Source organism: Perissodus microlepis, chromosome 20, assembly GCF_051167445.1.
Source record: "Perissodus microlepis isolate ML-2025 ecotype Zambia chromosome 20, ASM5116744v1, whole genome shotgun sequence".
NCBI lineage: Eukaryota > Metazoa > Chordata > Actinopteri > Cichliformes > Cichlidae > Perissodus > Perissodus microlepis.
The window spans coordinates 19,554,481-19,578,274 of NC_140480.1; the positions used below are offsets into that span (position 1 = coordinate 19,554,481).

The following is a 23,794-nucleotide window of genomic DNA, read 5'->3' on the forward strand; positions in this document are numbered from 1 at the left end:
TACTCTTGGATCTTTGTTGTTACAGTCTGAATAGCAGGCTCAGGGTGCTGGACTTAAAAACCTTCCATGCATGGAAAGGAGTTTTCTTGTCTTGATGTCAGTGTCTTCTGTCTCTTCCCTTGGCCAGCTGATGATCCCAACAGGGTATCTGATGACCGTTACTGCGTAGTTGTTGATAACCCGGATCTTGTTCTTCCTGTTCTTCCTGTTCAGCTGACTCCTCAGAACACCTTACTCTCTGCATGTATTTGGTGGTTGTGGCTTTCCTAGCGGCTTCTTCATGGGTCCCATTTGCCTGTGGGATTCCAAGGTAGCTATCTTCGATGTCTGCAGTGTTGCCTTCTGGTAGTACAATCCCCCCAGTTCTTTGTTACCATCCAACTACACATTTCCAATCCTAATAACATTGTGATGTCATTGCTGTAGATCACATGTGTCAAAGTCAAGGCCTGCGGGCCACATCCGGCCCGGCGTACATTTATATCCGGCCCGCGAGATAATTTTATATAGATTTATTATTATTGTTATGCATGGCCCGGCGATATGAGGCGCTAATAATATACAAACAACAGATCCCATAATGCAGCGCTGCAGCCTCCTTGCTGAACGCTAGGCTAACTGGGAACATTCCCGCGTCAATCAAGTCAAACTTCTGTTATTGCGAAGCTAGCCGCTCACAATGGTGGAGAGAAAAGTTGATTCTGAAAGCAGAGCCTTTCAGCGCCAGTGGGTGACTGAATATAGGTTAAACAGACATTGCTGGTAAACCCGTGTGTCTTATTAGTGGAGCTAATGTGGCTGTAATTAAGGAATTTAATTTAAGACGGCACTACGAGACAAAACATCAGGATTAGCTGAAAAACCTAAATGCATAAACTACAGAAGGTAGAAGAGCTAAAGAAGAATCTAACATTTCAGCAGACGTTTTTCACCAGAGCAAAATCACAAAGTGAAGCTGTTGTGAAAGCAAGTTTTATTGTAGCAGAGGAGAAAGCCAAATCAGCCCGGTGTCATGCCAAAGTAGGTATCCCCGACAGAATTTGTTTCCCCTGCGTTGGGAGCAAACGCTGGGCTCTCCAAATCACGGACAAACAGTATCCCACATTCTTGATTTTTAGTTCACAAACACTTCTTGTAATGATTAACTACTCCTGACATTTTGGAGATGTTAGCTCTTTATACAGTAAAGTTACAGTGGGATACAAATAATATCAAGCTAACCCTGCCGTAATTTGTTCCCCCTGTCTATCACGGACAAACAGTATCCAACAGTTGTTTATGTTTTTAAACCCATTTTGCACAGAGAGGCATTTTTTAAAAAAATGTATTGATAGAAATGTTGAATATTATTACACAGGAAAAAAACAACTACATGTAAAATAACATTTTTCTTGTAAAACAAAGGGGGGGCCCAGCAAAAAAAGTTTGGGAACCACTGGTCTAACCGATGGTGATGTGCTGCCACCTGCTGCCAGCTTCAGGTGGCACATAGCCCCATTGATGGCTGATCTGGTGACTAACACCTCCGGTGGCTGAATGGTCCGCGACTCATATCGCTGATTTTCTGCACAATTTCACTCTTGTTGTTTTTGAAGTCTGAGAATAGATGTTCTGAAATCTTAATGAATGATTCTTTTATATTTTCTCTATCAGTGAACAGCTTCCTGTGGGTTCATACCAATGTTCTGTTGTTCTGTCTGAATCATAGGAGGAGCATTCCTGAGAAAGTTTGCTCGTGTGTCCAGTAGCAGCGGTCAGTGGAAATGTGCCTTCTGCCTGACGAGAGATGGTAAAGCGCTCAAAGTTCAGAGAACCATATTCAGTGAGTGTTTCTACATCATGGCTATGGATGAACTGAGCAGGCTAACTGGTGACAAGGATATGCAGGTATATGTAACTGTTAGTGTAATCTTCTTTAGTTATACCATATGTTTGCCACCTCTCTTTGTTGTCTTATCTTAAGCCTATTGGCATTTCTGTCTGAGTTCCTAGTTATTATTGATCAGTGCAGTGGAAAGAAGTCTTCCAAAAATTCTATACGGAAAACAACATTTATTTAATTACACTAGTATTTGGCATTTTTTTCATGGGTGCCTTTACTTGTGTTAAAGAAATACAGTAAAGGTTCAAGTAAAAAGTCAAAAAGATCAGGCTCTGAAACATAAGAACCTAAAAAGTAGCTCTTTGAAGGACAATTCTGCTACAAGCTACTATGCAAAGTGAACTCAACCCATGTTGTTGTGATAATAAAACACTATTAGTACATGACAATACAAATGTTATTCAAATCTAAATACAACTTCTAATAAATGTAGTTAGTTTTAATCAGTGGAAGAGAATTTTCCTAAACAACTGTTCTGTTGCCTACATTATAGAGGGTGACATTAACTCCACACACTGATTACCCAAATTTCCTTCTGGGTCAACCTTCGGGATCAATAAAGTTTTATTGAATTGAACTGAATTGAATCTAAACAGGAAAACCAGTGCAGTCAGGGCTTAAAGTGGGATTCAGAGGAATCTCAAAATCAATTGTAGTAGCTCAGTGTAGGAAAAAGAATCACAACTCACCTTGAGGCGACTTATGTTGTGATTTGGCGCTATATAAATAAAATTGAATTGAATTGAATTGAATTTTGTTTTTGAGCTCCAGTAGTTTCTTTGTGTGATCAGCTGACCTGATGCTCTTTGTCAGAATTTTACAGAATTGAATTCAGCAGACTGTAAGCAGATGTTTCACGAGCTATCTTTGATCTTTATACCTGACCATATACAGCTGCTGTAAAGGTGGAATTTATTGAATTAATTAAGGGGAAATAAACCGACTTTCCGGCAGTATAAGATTTAATGCCAACAAACATTGTTACAACAAAGAAATAATCTGCCAAACACTAATTTTTTTGTGATTGTTAAGTTTAGTTTTCTTCTGACATTCATTCTGATCATACAATTGGCATAAAAAACATGCCCACCTCAGAAGCAGGGTGTTTGAGTTTGGGTTATAGCTGTGTTACCATTTCTACAACATTATCTCTCACCCCTCTTATGTGTTTCAGCTGGAAGCTGAGCAGATGATGGAACAGCTAATTTACTGGGTTCAGGTAGACCCTTCAGGCCTGGGCCGGCCCCAACTTCCCGGGGAGGTTCCCATCAACAGTTTGTCAGTTCCCATGATGCTCATGTGCCTGGTGCAACAGTTAACCGAAGGCCGTGGGCAGGAAGTTGCTCAGAAGTACAAAGAACTGGGAAACTGGTGTGTAGAGCAGATCCTACAGCACATCCAGGTTTGGACACAGACAACACTCTGCTGCTTTTTCTGTCACAGTTGTATATTTTATCAAGTACCTTCTATTCATAAATACAGTTATTTTTCCTTCTCATCTTCTGCATCTTTTAATGCAGAGAGCTGGCACAGCTATCTTAGAGAACGTGTCAGTGGATGGATCTGAACTGCCGGGTTGCCACGGCCGACTGCAGAATCCAGGTAAATGCTCCACAGCCTGCTGACCCAGATGGCTATGAGCAAAGTCCGTCCCTGTGGAAGCAGATATTACACTCTTGTCCTCTCCTTAGTTGCTCACTTCATCATTTTCCATGTTTTTTTGTCCTTCCCACTAATAACTGGTGCTGACTCAGGCCATGCCTTGGAAGCAGGCTGGTTCTTGATGCTGTACGGTGCACAGTCCGGGGACAAGGAAATACACAGAACTGCCATCAGAAACTTTGTGGAGCTCCCTTATCAGTATGGCTGGGACAAAGAACACGGTGGCCTCTTCTACTTCCTGGATGTGGATGGTCACTGCCCCACACAGGTTAACCTGTCATCTCTACACATGATTATGTTTTTATTAGACACAAAATTCTGTTTCAATTTGCATTCAATAGTAGTTTGCATTTATCATTTTATGATCAGCCATGTTGCTTTTGTGTCTGAGCAGCTAGAGTGGAGCATGAAGCTGTGGTGGCCACACTGTGAGGCTCTCGTCGCGTTCCTCATGGCCTACAGTCACACCAGGAAGCCTGAGCTGCTGGAGATATTCTCAGAAGTTTACCAGTACACTTTTAGCCACGTGAGTTGATACGGCACTGGCCACACGGCATAGCAAGAGTACTGTGTGCTTTTGTCATTAAATATTTTGAGTATTTAAAATTTTTGAGAAATAAGTAATTTCCTATTGATATGAAATATCAACGACTACCTGATGTTACAGAGATTAGTTTAAAGACTGGAAGCAGGCAGGAAACAGCAGCTTCCTCTTTTTACCTTTAAGTCTCTACGATTTTTTTGTTGAGTAAAGTTTTAATGGAACAAAACCTAAAAACACACAAAAAGCCATATAGTCCAAACGAAACAGTAAACAGTCTGGGTGGTTGGGCTGACCTAAATGGTGGAGTTGTAGCAGTTCAGGCCATGGAACAAGGCAGTTAAGAGTTATTTTTTTCTGGCTCAGGGTGAGCATGAAGAAAATTCTTTTTTACTCACCCTTGAGGTGGTTGCAAAGACCTGGGGTTTGGTTGATCTCAGCAGGGCTGCAGGCTTAGATGAAGATCAGGGTCAGGCGGAGGCCCTACACAGGCTTGAAAGCAGCCTCTGGTAGTAGTGAGGAGTGCCGCCAATTGGAGACCCGCTTCCTTCTCACAAAGGGGCAGAAGTGGTACAAGTGTTGGCAGGCTCCTCTTCTGCTTCAGCTCACAATTCTGACACCATGGAGGTAAGTGAGATGCAGACTGGCTGTGGTGGTAAAGAGGAGATTTGCTGCTGCATTTAAGTAGCAGCCGGGCCGGAGAGGAGTAGCTGCAAGAAGTAACAATCGCTGAACCAATGTGAGCAAATAAACCTGAAAGTGAGATTCCTGAGCCGTGTCGGGTCCTTTAGTGTTACAGTCAGCAAATGGATATGTCTTTATAGTCTTTGACAAGAAGAAGTCTTCTGCTTAGATCAAGGCCATACCTCAGAGGAGTCCAGTAAGGTCAAATAGTTTGAAGGGTCATCCAAAAAAGAGCGAGGTACGTATGTGAAGACCAGGGAGCACTGGAGCAGAACTCTACAGCACTGACCCAACTCTCCCACGAACAGTTTCAGAGACAGGAGGTGCCATTATGGAACACCACTGTAGTGGAAGTAATGAAATGAATTCAGGGAATAAGCAAAGGATTCTAAATCATTACCAATCGAGGTACTATGACAATCAGCAGTGTTGGGAAGGTTACTTTTAAAATGTATTCCACTACAGATTACAGAATACATGCCCCAAAATGTATTTTGTAATGTATTCCGTTACGTTACTCAATGAGAGTAACGTATTCTGAATACTTTGGATTACTAATACATTATCAATTTTTTTACAACTACATGAATGTCCTATTGCTGTGTGATTTATTACTTTTACTGAAGGTTACTCTCCATACCAATACCAACTAGATTTTTAAATCTTAATATAAAATGAGTAACAGTAGGGTGGACATTAGGTAAGGCTGCACTTTTTGCAGCGATCTCGTATAGAAAACTATTCCACATGTATATAAAACAGGTCCGCGGCTCCGAACCGTAAAGGCGTAAAACCATAAAGGGACCTCTGGCTAATACGTTAGGTTCTCTGTCAGGCTCGTAGCCGAAATCTAGCTTTACTTTACTTTGTTGTCTGGGTCAACTTTGCTAGCAAGAGACAGAGAGAGGCGTTGAAAGGCTGCTCCAACTGAACTTATTGTTTCGGAGAAAAACACGAACACAGTGTACAGTCGAGTCTTAATAGCTTACTTACAACTGGGCTCGTCAGGCACTCTTTTTGACTGCAGTGGTTATTATTATATTTACATGCTTCCATCTCCTGTTTCTGCTCGGTGACAACTCGTACTTTTCCACTCTCTTTTTTTCTCCCTCCCTCGCTCTCAGGAACATAACGGGTATGTCAGTCCATTCTCCCTGCAGCACGGACTACACTGCCCATGAGGCTACATTCTTTAGGTCTATGTCTGTAACACTCTGCCTATTGCCCTCTTATTAAATAATTTTTGAGAATTTTTTTCAAAAATATTTCTTCACGTCATTTTGCGGGCCGCAAGTAGAGGTGTCATGGGCCGCAAGATTGAGACACAGGCATTAGAGCCTCTTAATGCGTGTTTTGTTTGGGTTTCCACCGGCGTGGAATTACCCCCCAAAAATAGAGAGAGCATAGTCTAATATATGAAACAGAAAAAGAGCCGTGTAATCCATTTATTTCAACAAAGTAACTGTATTCTGAATACCACCCTTATAAACGGTAACTGTAACGGAATACAGTTACTCATATTTTGTATTTTAAATACATAACAGCGGTACATGTATTCCGTTACTCCCCGACACTGACAATCGGGCAGCAGCTGAACGCTGGATTCTGTCCGTAAGTAAGGCAGGTGATGAAATGAGGAAGAGTAGGCATGAAGAATGGAGAAACTGGAGCCCAACACCCCCAACCACAGCCTAGCTGGGCGGAGCTTAACCTACTTGAAACAGAGAGTGTTAGAAAATGCAGAAAACAAGATTGACAGGCTATGACGAGGTTATGTTGATGTTGTAGATGGAGAGATATGTATAAATGAAGATTACGAGTTCTATTAAAAATAATTTACATTTATAATATTTCAGTTTGCATTTTTTTTTGTCTATTTCTAAATTGCAGGCTTTAGGATTATTGTGTTTTTTCATTTGACTCCAGTTACTGAAATCCTCACAAATGCCAGGAGTTACACAGGGTCAGATTCACCAGCAGGAAAAGAAAATGTGATTGGACATGAGCAGAAACTCGTCTCACTGTGATAACCATTTCATTTTACTTTAAAGGCTATATGTGTACTCCTGTTTATTTAAAATGACTATCCTGTTTTTCACAAAGTATCAAATTAGCTCATCTTTCGACACTGTAGTTTCACCACAGCAGACACAAGTCACATTATTATGGAGTCTAGTATGAGTGCAGTCTGATTCTCTGCACACTGAACTTCTCTTTTCCTTTGTCCTTAAAAAACTGTCCCTCACATCTTTCTCTGACTTTGATGGAAAATTTCATGAAGGAAATATGAAGGGGAATTTATAAAGGACAGTCATGTTTGGAGTTTCATTATTAGATTAGACCAGATTACAATTAATAATTGACCTCGGATCGCCTTGTTATGGAAGGTTTATTAGGAAATATTTGTTTGCATTCAGCATATTCTGATCCAACAAATATTATTCCAGGGTTATTAAGGTCTCCAGCTGCTCAAAGTTTTATTTTTAAAATCCATTTTAATTTGACTCCAAGATATTGTTTTCCCTGCTTTCAGTCTTTATGCAATACTAAACTAACCATATCCCAGCTTAAATAGTGCTGAACTATGACTTTTCAAGTGTAAAAGGCTAATTTAAGGCTCTTTGACCATTGTTGATTACTTCAAAGAGAGACCTTTAAAGAATGTAACGCTGGGTGATCGTGCGTGTTTCTGTTTCCAGTTTCCTGATGCTGAGAATGGTGAGTGGTTTGGCTATTTGACACAAGAAGGGAAAGTAGCACTGGATTTTAAAGGCGGTCCCTTTAAAGGTAAGAGCATAGTTAAGATGTAGCAACAGCAGGAAGTTCTGAAATGAGGGAAATAAATGACAGGAGAATGTAGAGTAGCTTATAAAATGGGCTTTGTATGTTTTAGTTACCTGCACAACACTCCTTGATCTGCACTCAAATTTCAGTGAAGATGTTGAGTGCTGCGTATTTTAGGCCCCAGGTTTTAGGCCCCAGGTTGTAAAAAATGAGGGAGAATGTATAAAGTGGAACACATATTTCTGTAATGTTTAATAATTTGACACGGATGTAATGATGGTGCTGGGCATGTCTATTAATTCTGACTGTCTCTGGGTAAGCTGTGAGACAATAACAGTTATGTGATGGAAGCCAAATTAATTTTTATCAGCATCTGCTTGCAGCCATTACCGCATGGCATGACAAACACGAGGAAAAAACTGAATTTTGTCCCTAGTAGTTATGGGATCCATTGTTTCTGCTGTGAAATGAGTGCCATTTCTACAGGGTGGGATACACCGTGGATACACCGTGATAACATGGGAATGGTTGGTGATATTAAAGTCCTCTTTGTGGCACATTAGTATATGTGAGGGGGCAAACTCCTCAAGATGGGTGGTGACCATTTAGAAGTCGGCCATCTTGGATATAACCTTTGTTTTTTCAATAGGAAGAGGGCCATGTGACACATCAAACTTATTGGTAATGTCACAAGAAAAACAATGGTGTGCTTGGTTTCAACGTAACTTTATTCTTTCATGAGTTATTTACAAGTTTCTGACCACTTATAAAATGTGTTCAATGTGCTGCCCATTGTGTTGGATTGTCAATGCAACCCTCTTCTCCCACTCTTCACACACTGATACCAACACCACAGGAGAAATGCCAGCACAGGCATCCAGTATCCGTAGTTTCAGGTGCTGCACATCTCATATCTTCACACCATAGACAATTGCCTTCAGATGACCCCAAAGATAAAAGTCTAAGGGGGTCAGATCGGGAGACCTTGGGGGCCATTCAACTGGCCCACGACGACCAATCCACTTTCCAGGAAACTGTTCATCTAGGTATGCTCGGACCTGGCACCCATAATGTGGTGGTGCACCATCTTGCTGGAAAAACTCAGGGAATGTGCCAGCTTCAGTGCATAAAGAGGGAAACACATCATCATGTAGCAATTTCAAATATCCAGTGGCCTTGAGGTTTCCATTGATGAAGAATGGACCCACTATCGTTGTACCCCATATACCACACCAAACCATCACTTTTGTTGTTCCAACAGTCTTGGAGGGATCCATCCAATGTGGGTTAGTGTCAGACCAATAGCGGTGGTTTTGTTTGTTAACTTCACCATTCACATAAAAGTTTGCCTCATCACTGAACAAAATCTTCTGCGTGAACTGAGGGTCCTGTTCCAATTTTTGTTTTGCCCATTCTGCAAATTCTGTGCGCCGATCTGGGTCATCCTCGTTGAGATGCTGCAGTAGCTGGAGTTTGTAAGGGTGCCATTTGTGAGTAGCTAATATCCGCCGAAGGGATATTCGACTAATGCCACTCTCCAGTGACATGCGGCCAGTGCTACGCTGTGGGCTCTTGCTGAATGAAGCTAGGAAAGCCACTGATGTTTCTTCATTAGTGACAGTTTTCTTACATCTACATTTTGGCAAATCCAACACTGAACCAGTTTCACGAAACTTAGCAAGCAGTTTGCTAACTGTAGCATGGGAGATGGGTGGTCTCGTAGGGTGTCTTGCATTGAAATCTGCTGCAATGACCCGGCTACTGCGTTCACCAGATATCAACACAATTTCGAGCCGCTCCTCACGTGTTAACCTCTTCGACATGTCAATGGCTGTGAACAAAGAGAAACTTGTAAATAACTCATGAAAGAATAAAGTTACGTTGAAACCAAGCACACCATTGTTTTGTGTCACATGGCCCTCTTCCTATTGAAAAAACAAAAGTTGTATCCAAGATGGCCAACTTCTAAATGGCCACCATGGTCACCACCCATCTTGAGGAGTTTGCCCCCTCACATATACTAATGTGCCACAAACAGGACTTTAATATCACCAACCATTCCCATTTTATTACGATGTATCCATATAAATGGCCCACCCTGTACAATGATTTGATTCCAAAGGCAGCACAGTGGAATAGTGGTTCACACTGTTGCCTCACAGCAACAAGGTCCTGAGTTTAATTCCACCATCAGGCCAGGGTCTTTCTGTGTGGCCTTTGCATGTTCTCCCCATGTTTGCGTGGGTTCTCTCCAGGTACTCTGACTTCCTCCCACGGTCCAAAAACATGCAGTTAGTGCGACAGACTAGCAACCTGTCCAGGGTGTAACCCGCCTCTCGCACTGCAAACCTGAATTGGATAAGCAGAAGAGAATGGATGGTTTGGTTCCAATGATCTCTTTAGAGGAAAGGACCACTATAAATGAACACAAGGTTGTTCTGAATCATCACCTTGATGCTGCGCTTCTCCATTGCTCCCTGTGAAAGCCATTGCATACAAATTGCATTATTTTCATACTTATCAAACCATTCAGACCTTAGACCTCAACCCAGCTGAATGCTTTGAGAGATACTGGACTAAGATGTTTGGTCTCCACAAATCATCAGATGAAATACCTTGAAAGATTAGTACTAATTCCTCCAACAGAATTCTAGAAACTTGGAAAATTAATGCCAAGCAGCACTGAAGCTGGCCTAGTAGCACATGGAAACCAAACCAAACAAGTTTTTTTTCATTTGTCATCTATCAGCATGAAAGAGCCTTTCTTCTGTGTTTTAGCTGCATCAATTGTTTTAAAATCCCAACAATCATTTTATTGTGAAATACTTTTCTGTTTTAACATAATGGTAAAGTAGCTGTTTCATCTGTTCCTCAGGGTTCTTCCACGTGCCTCGTTGCCTGTACATGTGTGAGCGCATTCTGGATGACTTGCTGGAAAACAAGGACTGAAGATTCTGACATGAATGCGCTGATAAAGGGATTGAACTTGTGCATTACTTCGAATCACGAATAATCAAATTATAAAGCAAAATTGTCTGATTCTTTGTGCATTCATCCAGGTTTCAGTTAAAATCTTACCTTTGTAGGGGTTTCTAAAATACCCAATGCTAAGGGTGGGAATAAAAAAAGAACACATTAACCTTGAGATATATATTTCCAATCAATCAATCATTCATGTTTCATTGAAGACCTTCAGCTTTAATTCAATGTTTGAAAGTAAATAAATGGTTCATTTGACTGAATCTGGGTAGAGTAGTGACCCAGTTCCAATGGCGGCTCGCGCAGGTGATCTGTAATGCTTCAGATCATAAGCGGTTCCTTCCCATCATTCTGGTACAAGTTAATTTTGCTTTCTTCGATCCAACAATGTTTTTTTCAGTAGCTGTACAGCAGCTATCACCAGTGATGTCACAGTCACAGCAGTGCAGCAACAATACATCACAGGCTCAAGTGGCGTCAGTAACTTTGTCCTTATTTGCATCAGGAACACTTCAGCTGAATAATTTTGATGAAGATAATTTTTCACCACAGTTGAAGTTTTGCAAAAATGTGGATAAGATTTGTATTTAACTCCCCTGTGCAAAACCTGTGCTTCACACTTGATATTTACACCTCATAATTTACTGAATTTCCCACAAAGCACTCCACAGATGTACAACAGCTGGTAGTACATCCATCCATCCATCCAATTTTCTTCCTCTCATCCAATCCCAGCGGTCACAGGAGAGGGAGGGTAAGCCTAGGACAGGTCACTAATCTTTCACAGGGCTAAGACATATAGACAGATATGTTTTTATGCTCATATTTTTACAGAAAATATGGATTTTAAACTGGAACCTTCAGGCCTTTTAAAATGTTATTTTACTACTGTTCTATGTGATCTATACACTTCCATGTCAGGAAATAAATTGTATACGGAAATAATAAAGCTGCTGATGCAGATGCTTTCACTCAGCTGAGTTATCATTATTATTACTAGTTGAAATGGAATGGAAACAAATGACAGATGATGAGCCAATGTTCCTAGAAAGCGGATATGTTTCTAATTAACAAATAATTATTAGAATTTAACCTTTGTCTGTCTATCTGTTAGCAGTCTAGTGTCCACTGTTCATTTTTCGATTTTGTGTGAAGGTAGATACCAATAACAGGTGGGGCTGGTTTGACTCAGGTCAAGGTCAACCAAATGTGAAAATCTGTAAAAATGTTGTTCTTCATAATTTTTATGGATTGTTTTCCAACAACAACAATATACTAGGCTTTGGGGCACATGAGTACCTAGGTTGGCATTTGACCTTGATCTTCATCATTAGTTCCCAAGGTCAAAGTTGATCTTAAAAAACAAAATGTAAAGAAACAGGTCAATTAGGATAAGCGTTAGTTTCCATTAGATCATCTCCAAACTTTAAAGCAAAATGTTAGTCACTGGGGGTCACAAGCTTTTTACTTTGAGCTCTTTAGAACAGCATTTTTAAAAATTGTTATATAACTTCACGATGACACAAAAACATGAATATAGTTCACTAGATTTCCATATTAACAATGCTGACTGACATCAGCAAAAACAGCTGAATATTTTACTCATAAAGATCCGACATTGATTTAGGAGTTTCTTTCCTTTTCTTTTTTTTTTTTTAAGCAGTGAAGTTCAAGCTTGATCTGGTTGTCCTGCATCATAACTTTGATTTTCTACTCTATGTTGCTGGAGCACCCTGTGTTCCTCCCTTTTTAGATTTCCTTGTCTACTTTTCCCACTACTTGTGTCAGTGTATTTATAAATGTGTCATGGGGTGATATGGTTTACCAAAATGAACACTGCAAAATGAATTAACACCAATCCCAAAACCCACTGACAACATTGGGTGTCATGTTTAAAGGAGACAGAGCCCATCTCCACCATGTGTCATGTTCAGAAATGTGCATCTTCATGACAGGTTATCTAAATATCAGACACACTTAATATATAAGAAAATATATAAATAAATATGCGTATCACAAAACGGAACCGGAAGTGGCCAAGCGGAAGTTGGTAAAAAGGGACAGTTCAAAAGCCACAAAGGCTAACAATATTTAACTCGTCTTGTGTTGCGTGAAAAATAAATAATTGTAAATAATAAGAATAATGAACCCTGCTAAAACACGACAGAACACCACTATATTCAACCTAAAGTCAGAGTCTGCGATTAAAACAAACAAACACAATCAACACAAACTTAAAAACGGCTTGCTACGTTGAACACAACCTCGTAACAAACCGGAAATAATGTGACAGAAGGGCTGAAATGATGGAAACGAGATTCCAACTTATTACATCTATTGATGAAAGGCACCAGGGCGAAAAATGTGCAGTCAAAACATTTTTTAATGGCAATTAAACGAGAGTATTCGGGGGTTAATAGCGGCGATTACACATTTGGACCAAGGCTAGCTTTCAAGCGCTGAGGCTACGATGGTGTTTGGACGTTACCAGTAACTTATAGCTATCGTGTAAACGGAGCTCACACCAATAATTATGTATTTAATTTAGTCATTTTTCGTTACGGCAGCTAAAAATTACATTCCAGCGTTCGTCTTTTCACCAGAGGACAGATGGATACGATTTACAGGTACTGCGGTTTGATGGCTCAATGCCTCCCAGTCCCTTATTGATGATTTGTTCTTTTAAACATAACGGGAGTCATGACAACACTAATGATGGATCCGAATAAGAAATCATAGGCTGGCTCAGTTTGCTGTTAGATGGGATTAGATACTAAATATATTAATACTAAGTATAAATATTCTAATCATTATTATTATTAATTGCAATGAGCTAATCTTACAAAATATGAGATCGATCTCTCTCATTCATATAGTCCCACATTAAAGTTTTAAAGTTCTTATTAACTTGTTTGAAACAGTATTTAAATATTTGTACCTTTGTGTACTGCACACCTTGTCAGTTGTAATGTACCCTTGATGGTAACCAGGAATAAGGCACAAGTACCCTGTACTTACATGCAGTTTCGTGTACCGAGTCAGGTTTTTGCAGAAAACTATAAAATAATTACATTGTTAGACCGCAAGTATCCTGTATTTCCGTGTAACACGTTTTGTACAGGAAACAATAATAAAATAACATACAATAACTTGTTACCTGCAAATGACACCTAAGTACTGGGTACTTGCGCCTTATTCGCGGGTCATGTTATAAAGTGTTACCCCTTGATTATTAAAAGAAATATAATTGATCTCCCATTGCAGTAAAACAGCTCTTCCCAGTTATTAGGAGTAAAGCAAAAATTAAGAATTTTGGGAAAACAGTAAAAATAGTACGATAATGACGTACCTCATTTTATTTTTCCAATAGAAAAAAAAAAATACAGCATCAGATACTCTGTTAAGATACTCTGTTGCCTCTAATTATGCTGGTGGAATAACTCCTTTGTAAAAGAGTGGGGATGAATTTCTTCTTAAATGCATGTGACACCTACGTATGCTCCCGAGTGCCTGCTTAAAGCCTTCCATCTACTCTGAGCAACAAGAGCGAGTAATACAACTAATATTGGCTTAGAAATGCAGGCAACTATCACTAATTCAACAAAGGAAATCAGATAAGTGGACTCTCTGCCACTCTGGTAAAGGTTTAGATCTGTACTGTTTGGAGGTGTTAGAGTTCAACATAATAAAGTCATGACTGTATAAAATTCATATATTTATATTTGTGTTAATTCTGTTCTTCCTTCCGTTCTCTCAGTGGCCGAGGTGTCTTCTACCAGGCAATGCCTGCAATTGGAGCTGATGGAAAGAACATCATGAAACTGATTCCTGTCCAAATGGTGAACAGACAGTTTTTCCAACCACAGACAAGTAACACTAAAAGGGACCCAATTTCCCAGGAAGCTGTTACCATAAATATCAACTCAGCACCTGTGAACATGGTCACAGATACAGCTTTGAGTTCTTCTGTCTCTCAGCAAATAATCAGGAAGCAGGTTTCAGTTATGAATGTCTTGTCCAACCGTGTACATTCAGTCAACAACCATTCGCTGCAGCAGCAGACTGGTAATTTAATGGGTGAAGTTCCGTCAGTGGCAACTTTTAAAGAAAAATCTGGAATGCCAGTAAAACTTTTTAATCCGCTCCCAGTTACTGTGAAATCTCCAGCACTCCCGAGAGGACAGTATCTTCAGATTCCCCCCAATGCACAAGTCCAGACCGTTCCAGCGTGCAGACTCCCTGCAGCTATCCAGAAACAGATTTTTACTTCTTCTGCCAGCTCCTCCTCGGGGTCAGCATTACCCAGTGTAGTGTATGTTACTCCTGTCACCACTATAAACCAAGGCGGGACTCTGCCAACGGACACCGCTCCACACTCAGTCCGAATGTTTTCCAATGCATCAACACTGACTTCTTATGGATTTCACCCAAAGCAAAGAACACAACAGTTAAAACTGATTCCAAAGGTTTCACAAAGGCCCGACAGCCCCACACGCTGGGTGATAGAAGAAGTGGATTGTTCATCAGGTCCAAATATAAAACCTCTTAACTGTCCGTCTGTAACTTCAGAGATTCTTCAAGCAATTGCACAGAGAGAAAATTCTTCCACACAGCTCAGCACCTTCAGAAAAACAGCCTCTCAGCTGAGTCAGGACAATGGTGCACAAGGGCAAGAAAATGCTTTGGTCATGTGCAATGGCAAGGTGTTCTTTGTAGCTAAACGGTGCACCCCGCTATCTAAGACCACAACAACAACTAAAGCGTCTGAACTCAGCAAAAGCATTCTTCCACCATCTTCTTCTTTACAACAGTTTCTTCAGTCAGCTGTAACAAGTCGAGATGTTAGAACGCAAAGGGAGTCAGATGAGGTGATTGATCTATGTGACGATGATGAGTCACCTCAACAAGCAGTTAACATGCCTGCGGTCTCTCATCTGGATGAAGACAATGTCATATTTGTATCATATATTCCACCCAAGTCAGAGTCCTGCTCACCACGCTGCACAACTTCAAACATGGCTTTGAGAGGAGCAAAAGCCGGCCAGGACACGTCAGATAGAAATGAAACGTGTGTTTGTGGCTCAGACGTGCTTCACAGCACCTCTGCCCAGCAGCTGCAAGACGTAGAGCTTGATGCAAAAACAGAAAGTCCAACAGAGGCCAGCAGCAGCTGTGAAACCGAGAGCGACAGTCAGATAACTGAGGTAAGGCTAGTTCCGATGCTTCTGGGACTTGTTAGTGTTTTAATAAAAATGCTTTTAAGGTGTGATTGTAGACTAGATAATATAACATTTCACGTAGGTCTGCAGCTAATCATTACAGATCTGTGGTTTGGTCTATGTTTTTTGAAGGATAATTCAAGTTTATTTGTTTGTAATTGTTTTTTGTATTGTTTTCTGTCTGGTGAGTATTTCTGATCACACCAGTGTTCGTTTGGAAGTTCAACCTCTTAACCTTGTCGGTTTTCTTGTGTGATGTACAAAATGAGTATTTATTTTCTGAAGCGTGGATGATAGAAAAACGTGGATTTATTTTCCTTTTTTTTTTTTTTTTGTCTCTGTACAGCACCGTAGTCAGTTTTCATTAACATGTGATTAAAGTGCAGACTTTCAGCTTTCAGTATTACATTAACTGTTGTTTACACTGGAACGTGCCACCTATTAAGCTTCACAGCATTTGGCTGAATCTGAGCAGAGTGTACAGCCCTGTGCAGCTCAGATTCATCCCATTATGTCTCTGAGCAGGCACATGATCAGCAAATACTATGACCTGGTAGCACTGGCAACCATACTTTAGCTTTAGCATTGCCTCCACCATGTTTGACAGGTGGCATCTGCCTAGGCAGGTTCTTTTCAGATGTTTTCTAAATATAATCTGGACTTTCTCTTCTTAAAAGTAACCAGTGGCACCTTGTTGTAAACCCTCTGAAGACCTTGACAATGACATCCCAACCTCTTTAAGAGAAATTTTGACTTTAGAGTACAAGCCACATTTTTAACCATGCATTAAATGCATTGCTTTATTTTTTACACTCCAAGCACTTTATCTACCTCACATTCATGGGTAGTTTAGAATCAACAATTAACCTGACATGCATGTCTGTGGACGGTGGGAGGAAGGAACATGCACACAGCACACAAAGGCCCCAGCATAAACCAGGAACCTCAGGTCATCTCTTCCTGTGAGGTGACATTGCTAGCCAACACAGTGTTGCATGTTGTGAGTGGGTTTTTTCTCAGCCATGGAAAGAATTCGTTTTAGTTGTCTTCTGTAGTCTTTCAGACCTTTGGTGTACATTGCTTCTTTTAAGAATGTACCAGATTGTTGATTTGACCACTAGAGTTTTAGCCATCTCTTTAATAATGATGGCCTCCTTCACTTGCAGTGACCTCTCTTTGGACCGCCTAGTAAAAGTTCCCATAAACAGCTACTAAATGTACTTGGATCATTTGCTTAATGTGTGATAATGGTATTTTTATTTTACATTTCCCTATTTGCAGGGCTCTACAAATCCTGAGTCAGTGGCACCAAAGCCTCGCAAAGTGTCTGACCACCTGCTGAGGCAGATATTCGGGATAACAGCTGAACTTAAACTTTGCCTTCAGAGGGTTGATGAACCATCAGTTGAGTCTGTCCCTGCAAATTCGCTGCACATAGACTCCATTAAGTCAGTGGAGGATAATGAGGAACCAGTGGTAGATGTTTTTCGATATGAAGGTAGCGGTTCACAAGAAACCAATATGAACAGTGGTCATACTGATATCCCGAGAGTAGAAGTACAAACTGGAAAGGAATTACCACCATCACCTGACACAGGTGTTGGAGCTCTCAGATGTTCTCATGTCAAACTGGACCAGAAACCTCCTCCTTTTCCTTGGAAACAGAAGTTCTTTTCAGGTCAAAGTTCACACAACAGAGCATCATGTGACTGTAAAAGTAAGCAAGAGACAGATTGTTTGGAACCAGGTGGTGAGGATGTCCCTACCACAAATGAAGGCAGTATCTCACAATCACAGTATGCAGATGCTCATCTTCAGACTCAGACTTGGTTGGATCTCAGCAGAAACACAAGGAGAATAGGACGGACCAGGAAACGCACTGTGTGTCCATGTTGCATGCCCACTACTCTGGATCCTGCAGTCAAGTCCAGGGCAAGGCTAGAGGAGCTAGACAAGTGGGACTTTACAGCAGAGCAGGTGAGTAAAAAAGGGGGAAGAGCAAAGGTTCCTCGAAAAGATGGAATGATGAGCTGTGGAAAAGTCACAAACAAGCAGAACTGTGTCGCCCATGTGGGCTATAGTAACATTTTGTCAACAACGTCCACAGACTGTGATGAACTAAAAAGACAGGAACGGATCAAAAGACTCAAAGATTACCTGACAGAGAAAGAGGCAGCGTTGCAACTAATGAAGAGAAAAGTGAGCTGATTGAAAATGTCCAGTATTTCTAGCACACACGTGTCCTTATAAAGTTCATCGATTAATGGACTCAAAAATGGCACCTCCTCATGCACATTCACTTTCTGAGACTCAAAGTGAGTTTATGTTCCATGGAGCCCACCACACATATACATCAATGCTGGGTTTTTACTTGTCCAATAGGCTATAATGTGATATCATTACACACACAGAGTATTTACAAACATGAAACTTTACCCTTTAAATCCTGAACCATGAAATACCTTCAGGAAAAAAAATATTAATTTGCTTTTAGCAGTTTTCATTTGTATCATATTTGCTACATTTTGCATTTTGTTTGCTTTTTTGAGAGGCAGAGGATCACATTTATGTGGAAATTTTAAAAACTCACAAAAATGTATGTATATCCTCCTGAGAACCAGCATATTCATTTATGCCCTCTTTAATGGACATTTGTTTTTGCTCTATATCTTTTGACTTATTTGGGCTACCCTAATAAGTCATACCGACCTTTCCATTGATATCACACCGGTTTGGGTGGCTCTTTTAGCTCCAGAAATGCAGGACATTACAAAAAAGATACTTGGTTCCTCGGTTCTCAGGAGGTGTTGCAGGGTTAATGGAATTAAGTCTTAATTGAAAGTTGCTTTTTTGTTTGTTTGTTCGCTTTGTTTGTTTTGATTGTCTGTTTTCCAATTTAAAAATGAAAATAAGCTTATAAAAAAAAAAAAAAAGTTGCTTAACTGGCAGGTGCTAGGGCCACTAAGGTGGACGTCTTCCATCTTGGTGGCCTAAGGATCTCCTCTTTGCTTTCTGTTGACTCCATCAGGCAGTTTCCTCCAGCTCCCACTGGAGCAATTCACAGACAAAATTGAAGCCGTATTAAGAAGAACTAGTATTTCCAAATCTGAAGATATGGTGTTCTGCTGGATGAGTTGTTACTCTAAGTCACAGGTGTCGAACTCCAGGCCTCGAGGGCCGGCGTCCTGCAGGTTTTAGATGTGTCCTTGATCCAACACAGCTGATTTAAATGGCTTAATGACCTCCTCAACATGTCTTGGAAGTTTTCCAGAAGCCTGGTAATGAACTAATCATTTGATTCAGGTGTGTTGACCCAGGGTGTTATCTAAAACCTGCAGGACACCGGTGCTGGAGGCCTGGAGTTCTACACCCCTGCCCTAAGTGGTATCAAGTATCTCAGGGAAATTTTTCCCTGAGAGAGGGGAGCAGGAGACTGATAGACAAACTAGGACAGGATCTGCAGTGATGTGTACTAGTTTGTTTATCAGTTGATCTGTGTCTGTACCCTCACCCATGGTCACAAGCTATGGATAGAGAGCAAAAGAAACAGACACCAGGATAAGAGAGAGACACCAGATGTCAGAGTCAAAGCCAGCTGCTTCACTCTTGTCATGTGGTCACCTGCACGGTGAATGGTAAATGGACTGGTTCTTATATAGCATACTCAAACAACTTGTCTTATTCACCCATTCATTCCTCTGCTTACCCACTGAGCTAAAGTGGCACCCAGTTTATGTCTTTTCCAACACACTTACAGCTTACATGTTTCTTGCTGGTCAGGTTTCTTGTTTTTTTCTGACAACCATTAAACTGAAAACAAACTCTGTTTCCAAAAACTGTTATGGAAGTTCAAAACAGGTCATAAACTATAACTTTTTATTAATAAGATTATTTTAAAGTTTACATCGAATGCTAAAACTGAGAAATTATCTTTATTTTTTAAAAAGGTAACCAAAGAGATAACTGATCTAGTTCTTATAATTCTTTTTCTTCTTTGTTTTTAATGGCTGCTCTATTCTTCATTTACAGAGCTCCGTGACGATTGTTAGTACGCACAGATAAAAAGCTAGCAACCTATAATGGTGTAGTAATTTACATATCTCATTAATGCATTAATGAGTCTATGTTATTCATTATTGATGAATGATGTGCAGAAAGGTTTCATGTAATGGTTTCCAGACGTATCGCAGATTGAATCAGCAGTTTTACTAAATTCCTGGTTTTTCCATCAGTTCCTGCCAGTAAGTGTCTCTTTACATACAAGCTGACACAGAAGTTATCACCTCATTTCCTAATTGCTAAAAGGAAATAATGTAAAATGTCTGTGTAGGTCCTCAGGCACCAAGTTCATAGTAATCTTGAAAAAGGAGATAACTGGACTCCATTAGGTTTGTGAAGATGTTTCACCTCTGAGGCTTCTTCAGGTCATGTGATGGGGGCAGTATTTCCAACCTAAAATGAAGGTGAAATAAAGGGGTTGTTTAAAAAAGTGGTTATGCAACACAATGGGAAACTGTTGCTGTCATTAATTAAACATTTTAAATGAATATTTATTTTCTTACAAAACTTTCAATATTTGAATCGTTGTCTTTCTGCTGTTTATAGTTACACAAAGGTTTTGATTGAATACTGTATTATTTAATTTACATTTTTAAACTGAATCACAATATTTTTGTAAACAGGGTTATATGTTTTATAGTTAAGTTTGCTATGGTTTACCTTGTGCTGTGTAGAACAATACAATAGCATGTATCTGCTCAGTGATGCACTTTTTCATTTGTAAACCTTAATTCTTCACTTTTGAATAATAGATTAAATCACTCTGTTCCAGTTCAGCTTGTAAGCTGCATCCTAAACATTACTTATAATGTTTTCATTTGTTTTCCAAACACAGCCTAACATGTACTGAATCATGACAGACAGTGTAAGCTTTGTCTTTACAAAGTGGATATTTACAAATGGTATGAAACATAGTTGTTCTGAATTGGACGCAGTGAAGCAGACATCTCTGACTTCTGTTGGAAACATGTGACCATCAGTTTTAGGTTTCTTCATGTTTTTGATTAAAATATGTATTCATGATTTATTTAATTCCATTTCCACTAAATGAACATTTATTTAAAACTTGCCTTCTTGCTGTTTTCTTTAATTCATTCATTAATTACAGTTCAATTGTGTGTGGATCACAGTGTGTACAGTGATTTCTTTTTGCAAATGAACACAGTGTCATAATTCATTGTCTGCTTTTTATTACCATTAAATGCACTGTAATTGAAGGAAGGATGTACATGCATTTAAACTCTGCAACCATCAGTATATTCCTGATTACAGGAGGACAGACTGTTTTCACTCTTATACATTTTACACATCTCAGTAGGTTAATCAAAAGGGGGTTGCCCTAATTTCAATTAATGATGTACATTAAAGTCATGTGTGGCATGGTGTGAGTAAAGACGGTCAGCTGCAGGTAGAGGGGTGGAGCAGCGGGTTCAGCCTTTGGAAACTCTGGCCAGTATGCTTCTGGAGCCACTATGCATCAGGATCAGACAGCGGTGCATCACCAGCAGCTTGACTGGCTGCAGGACCAGGCCGAGTGCTTGTGCTGGTCACACTTTCCTTGCCAGCTCGGCTGTCAATCCCCCCAGTCCCAGTTGTTATGCCTTCGTGGAGGACATGGCTGAAGCGTGCCAGTGGCCTGCTGAGGAGCGGTCCTTATGGTTGCTCCCATTGCTGTCTTGGGAGGCCCAGATGGTGGCCCTCAACTTTGCAATGGTGAGGTTTGTCGTGTTTAGTTTTTCCCGAAGGGAGTACAGAAGTACTTTTTTTTCAACCTGTCATTGAAATAAAAAGATTTCATTTGCTTCTGCAGTTGAAATTACAAGTTACAGCCTTGGATCTCTCTGTTAAATTAGCCGTCTGTCTTCACACAAAAGGATGAGCCTGAAACGGGGCCCACAGTTTTATACCCCAACAATAACAAATTTTATTATGACTATCTTCTTCTGGCAGCATTGTGGCAGTCCCGTTGTCTCCCTTCGAGTCTCCTCTCCGCTCAGGTTCGACCTCATATCTGCTCCTTTTCCTGGAATGACAGAGACAGAAAAACACCTCCCTGCCTTGATAATTAATTCTGATTCTATTTATTATTTAATTTCTGGACATTTTGTTCGGAGTTCCTTGGTCCACAAAATAGCCTGACTTTTATGTGGTGTGATGTGTATACAGTCTCAATATTTCAATTCAGTCATAGCACTGAATGAAGTTTCTGACCTTCAAAAACATGCAGCACCAGCCCATAATGAGCACATGTGATGTGTATATGAAAATCATAAAAAACCGAGAACCACCTGTCAGTGCAGCTAAGAGAATCAATGAGTCGGTCAAAACCAGCAGTGGCAAGTCAGCCAGTCCCAACTCTAGGGAGGCAGCTCTGGGTCTGTGTCATTGCAGGTCCCAGTGGCTATGGACAATGCACTCCACTCACTGCGAGCCACACAAGCATTGGGGCTGGAGTGCTGGAGATGTGAACAACTAGGACACGTCAGTCGAGAGTCCCGTGTATGGAGGCGGGACAGATAATGTGGACTCGGGCTGCACGCTGGCTCTGGTCCACCATACCCTTCGTTCAACCCAGGATATTGTTGGAGGCAGAGTAGGTGACGGTTTGGTGTGTGCCCAGGGACATACACAGGCTCTGCCTGCTCCAGTAATTCACTCCATCTGAGATTTCCCACTAAAGCAGTCTTGTGATGACGCTTTACGCTCAGCCTTTGACCAAGGGATGGAAACTGATGATCAAATGGTGTGCTCAGACGTAGCGCTGACCTACCCTCTTTCTGTGATGGTTAGAGACAGATTGTATTGAATGAGTCATGACATACCCAGTTGTTGGTGCCAAAAAGCAGCTGGAAAATAATTTTCCAGGCAGCTCATTGTAACCCCATGGCAGGGCGTATGGGATATACCAAAACTCTGAGAAGAATAATGGTCTGGTTATTGACTGGACATTCAAGGGGATGTATGCCGATGATGTGCATTGTTGGGTCTGTGTTTCCACATGCCCCGCTAGTTTAGAGACTTATTCCTCATGAAGAACAGAAAACAAGACAGAACATCTTCAACCGGTCTTTTCACTCGTTAACGAGGGAAGTTTGGGTCAGAACCAGCTCTTGGAGCTCACGCTCCTCACCTGTCTGTAGCCCAAATCCTTCAAAGAGCAGCTTCCCTCGTCGCCTTTTTATTGACAAACTGTTACAATACACATCACAGCAAAAGCACCTCCCTCCGTAAATTGAATTGTACTTGTTATTAATCTCTGTCTCTCTTCCACAGCATGTCTTTATCCTGTTTTCCTTCTCTCACCCCAACCGGTTGCAGCAGATGGCCCCGCCCCTCCCTGAGCCTGGTTCTGCTGGAGGTTTCTTCCTGTTAGAAGGGAGTTTTTCCTTCCCACTGTCACCAAAGTGCTTGCTCATAGGGGGTCATATGATTGTTGGTTTTTTCTCTGTATCTATTATTGTACGATCTACTGTACAATATAAAGCGCCTTGAGGCGACTGTTGTTGTGATTTGGCGCTATATAAATAAAATTGAATTGAATTGAATGGGTGAGTGTGAGATCATTTCACATTTGCCATTTCTTTATTTATTTTTCTTTTCTTTTTATGTGTGTGCAAACATTTCTGTGTTTTTGATTTCTTGGTATTTGGTATCTTTGGAAGAGTTTATCTCTGTATGTGTGCAAATGTATGTGGATTCATTTAATCCTGCAATCCTGAGATTTAAGGTTGGATCGAGCTCAACGCAGGCACACCGAATGGGCCACGCATGATCAGGAAACATGTGGAAACATTTCCGTGTTTGGATTGCTTGGAATTTTGTTCCGGTGGTTTCTTTAGCCGTTTCTATCTCTGTATGTGTGGAAGTCTTTGTGCATTCCTGTGTTCCTGCTTTGAGATCTAAGGTTGGCTGAATTGGTTGATCTCTGTGGACAATCACATTTGTGCACAAACATTTCTGTGCTTGGATTTTTAGGAATTTTGG

General features: G+C 40.6%; 2 protein-coding genes across 7 annotated transcripts in view; both read left to right on the top strand.

Moving 5' to 3' along the window:
• The window catches only part of renbp (renin binding protein), a 26,445-nt gene extending 14,938 nt beyond the window's left edge, over positions 1-11,507 (top strand). For all 6 annotated transcript variants that reach the window (XM_084916517.1, XM_084916515.1, XM_084916518.1 and 3 more), the window contains 7 exons: positions 1,709-1,887; positions 3,057-3,284; positions 3,403-3,484; positions 3,637-3,812; positions 3,939-4,070; positions 7,469-7,556; positions 10,429-11,507. In XM_084916517.1, the coding sequence (XP_084772643.1) occupies positions 1,709-1,887; positions 3,057-3,284; positions 3,403-3,484; positions 3,637-3,812; positions 3,939-4,070; positions 7,469-7,556; positions 10,429-10,502 (959 nt within the window). In that variant the 3' untranslated portion in view covers positions 10,503-11,507. The remainder of the gene's footprint in view (positions 1-1,708; positions 1,888-3,056; positions 3,285-3,402; positions 3,485-3,636; positions 3,813-3,938; positions 4,071-7,468; positions 7,557-10,428) is intronic.
• A 1,148-nt stretch (positions 11,508-12,655) lies between these two features.
• On the top strand, positions 12,656-20,934 carry lrif1 (ligand dependent nuclear receptor interacting factor 1). The gene is made up of 3 exons (XM_084916513.1): positions 12,656-13,159; positions 14,290-15,736; positions 17,033-20,934. Exons 1-3 carry the CDS (start codon positions 13,143-13,145, stop codon positions 17,957-17,959), a joined length of 2,391 nt encoding a protein of 796 aa, XP_084772639.1. The 5' UTR covers positions 12,656-13,142; the 3' UTR covers positions 17,960-20,934.
• Positions 20,935-23,794: the final 2,860 nt, after the last annotated feature.

What these genes read in the sequence shown, in the direction of transcription:
- lrif1 (XM_084916513.1), top strand. An exon ending in GCGACAGTCAGATAACTGAG is followed by an intron (nt 15,737 to 17,032) that starts GTAAGGCTAGTT and finishes CCCTATTTGCAG; the next exon opens with GGCTCTACAAATCCTGAGTC.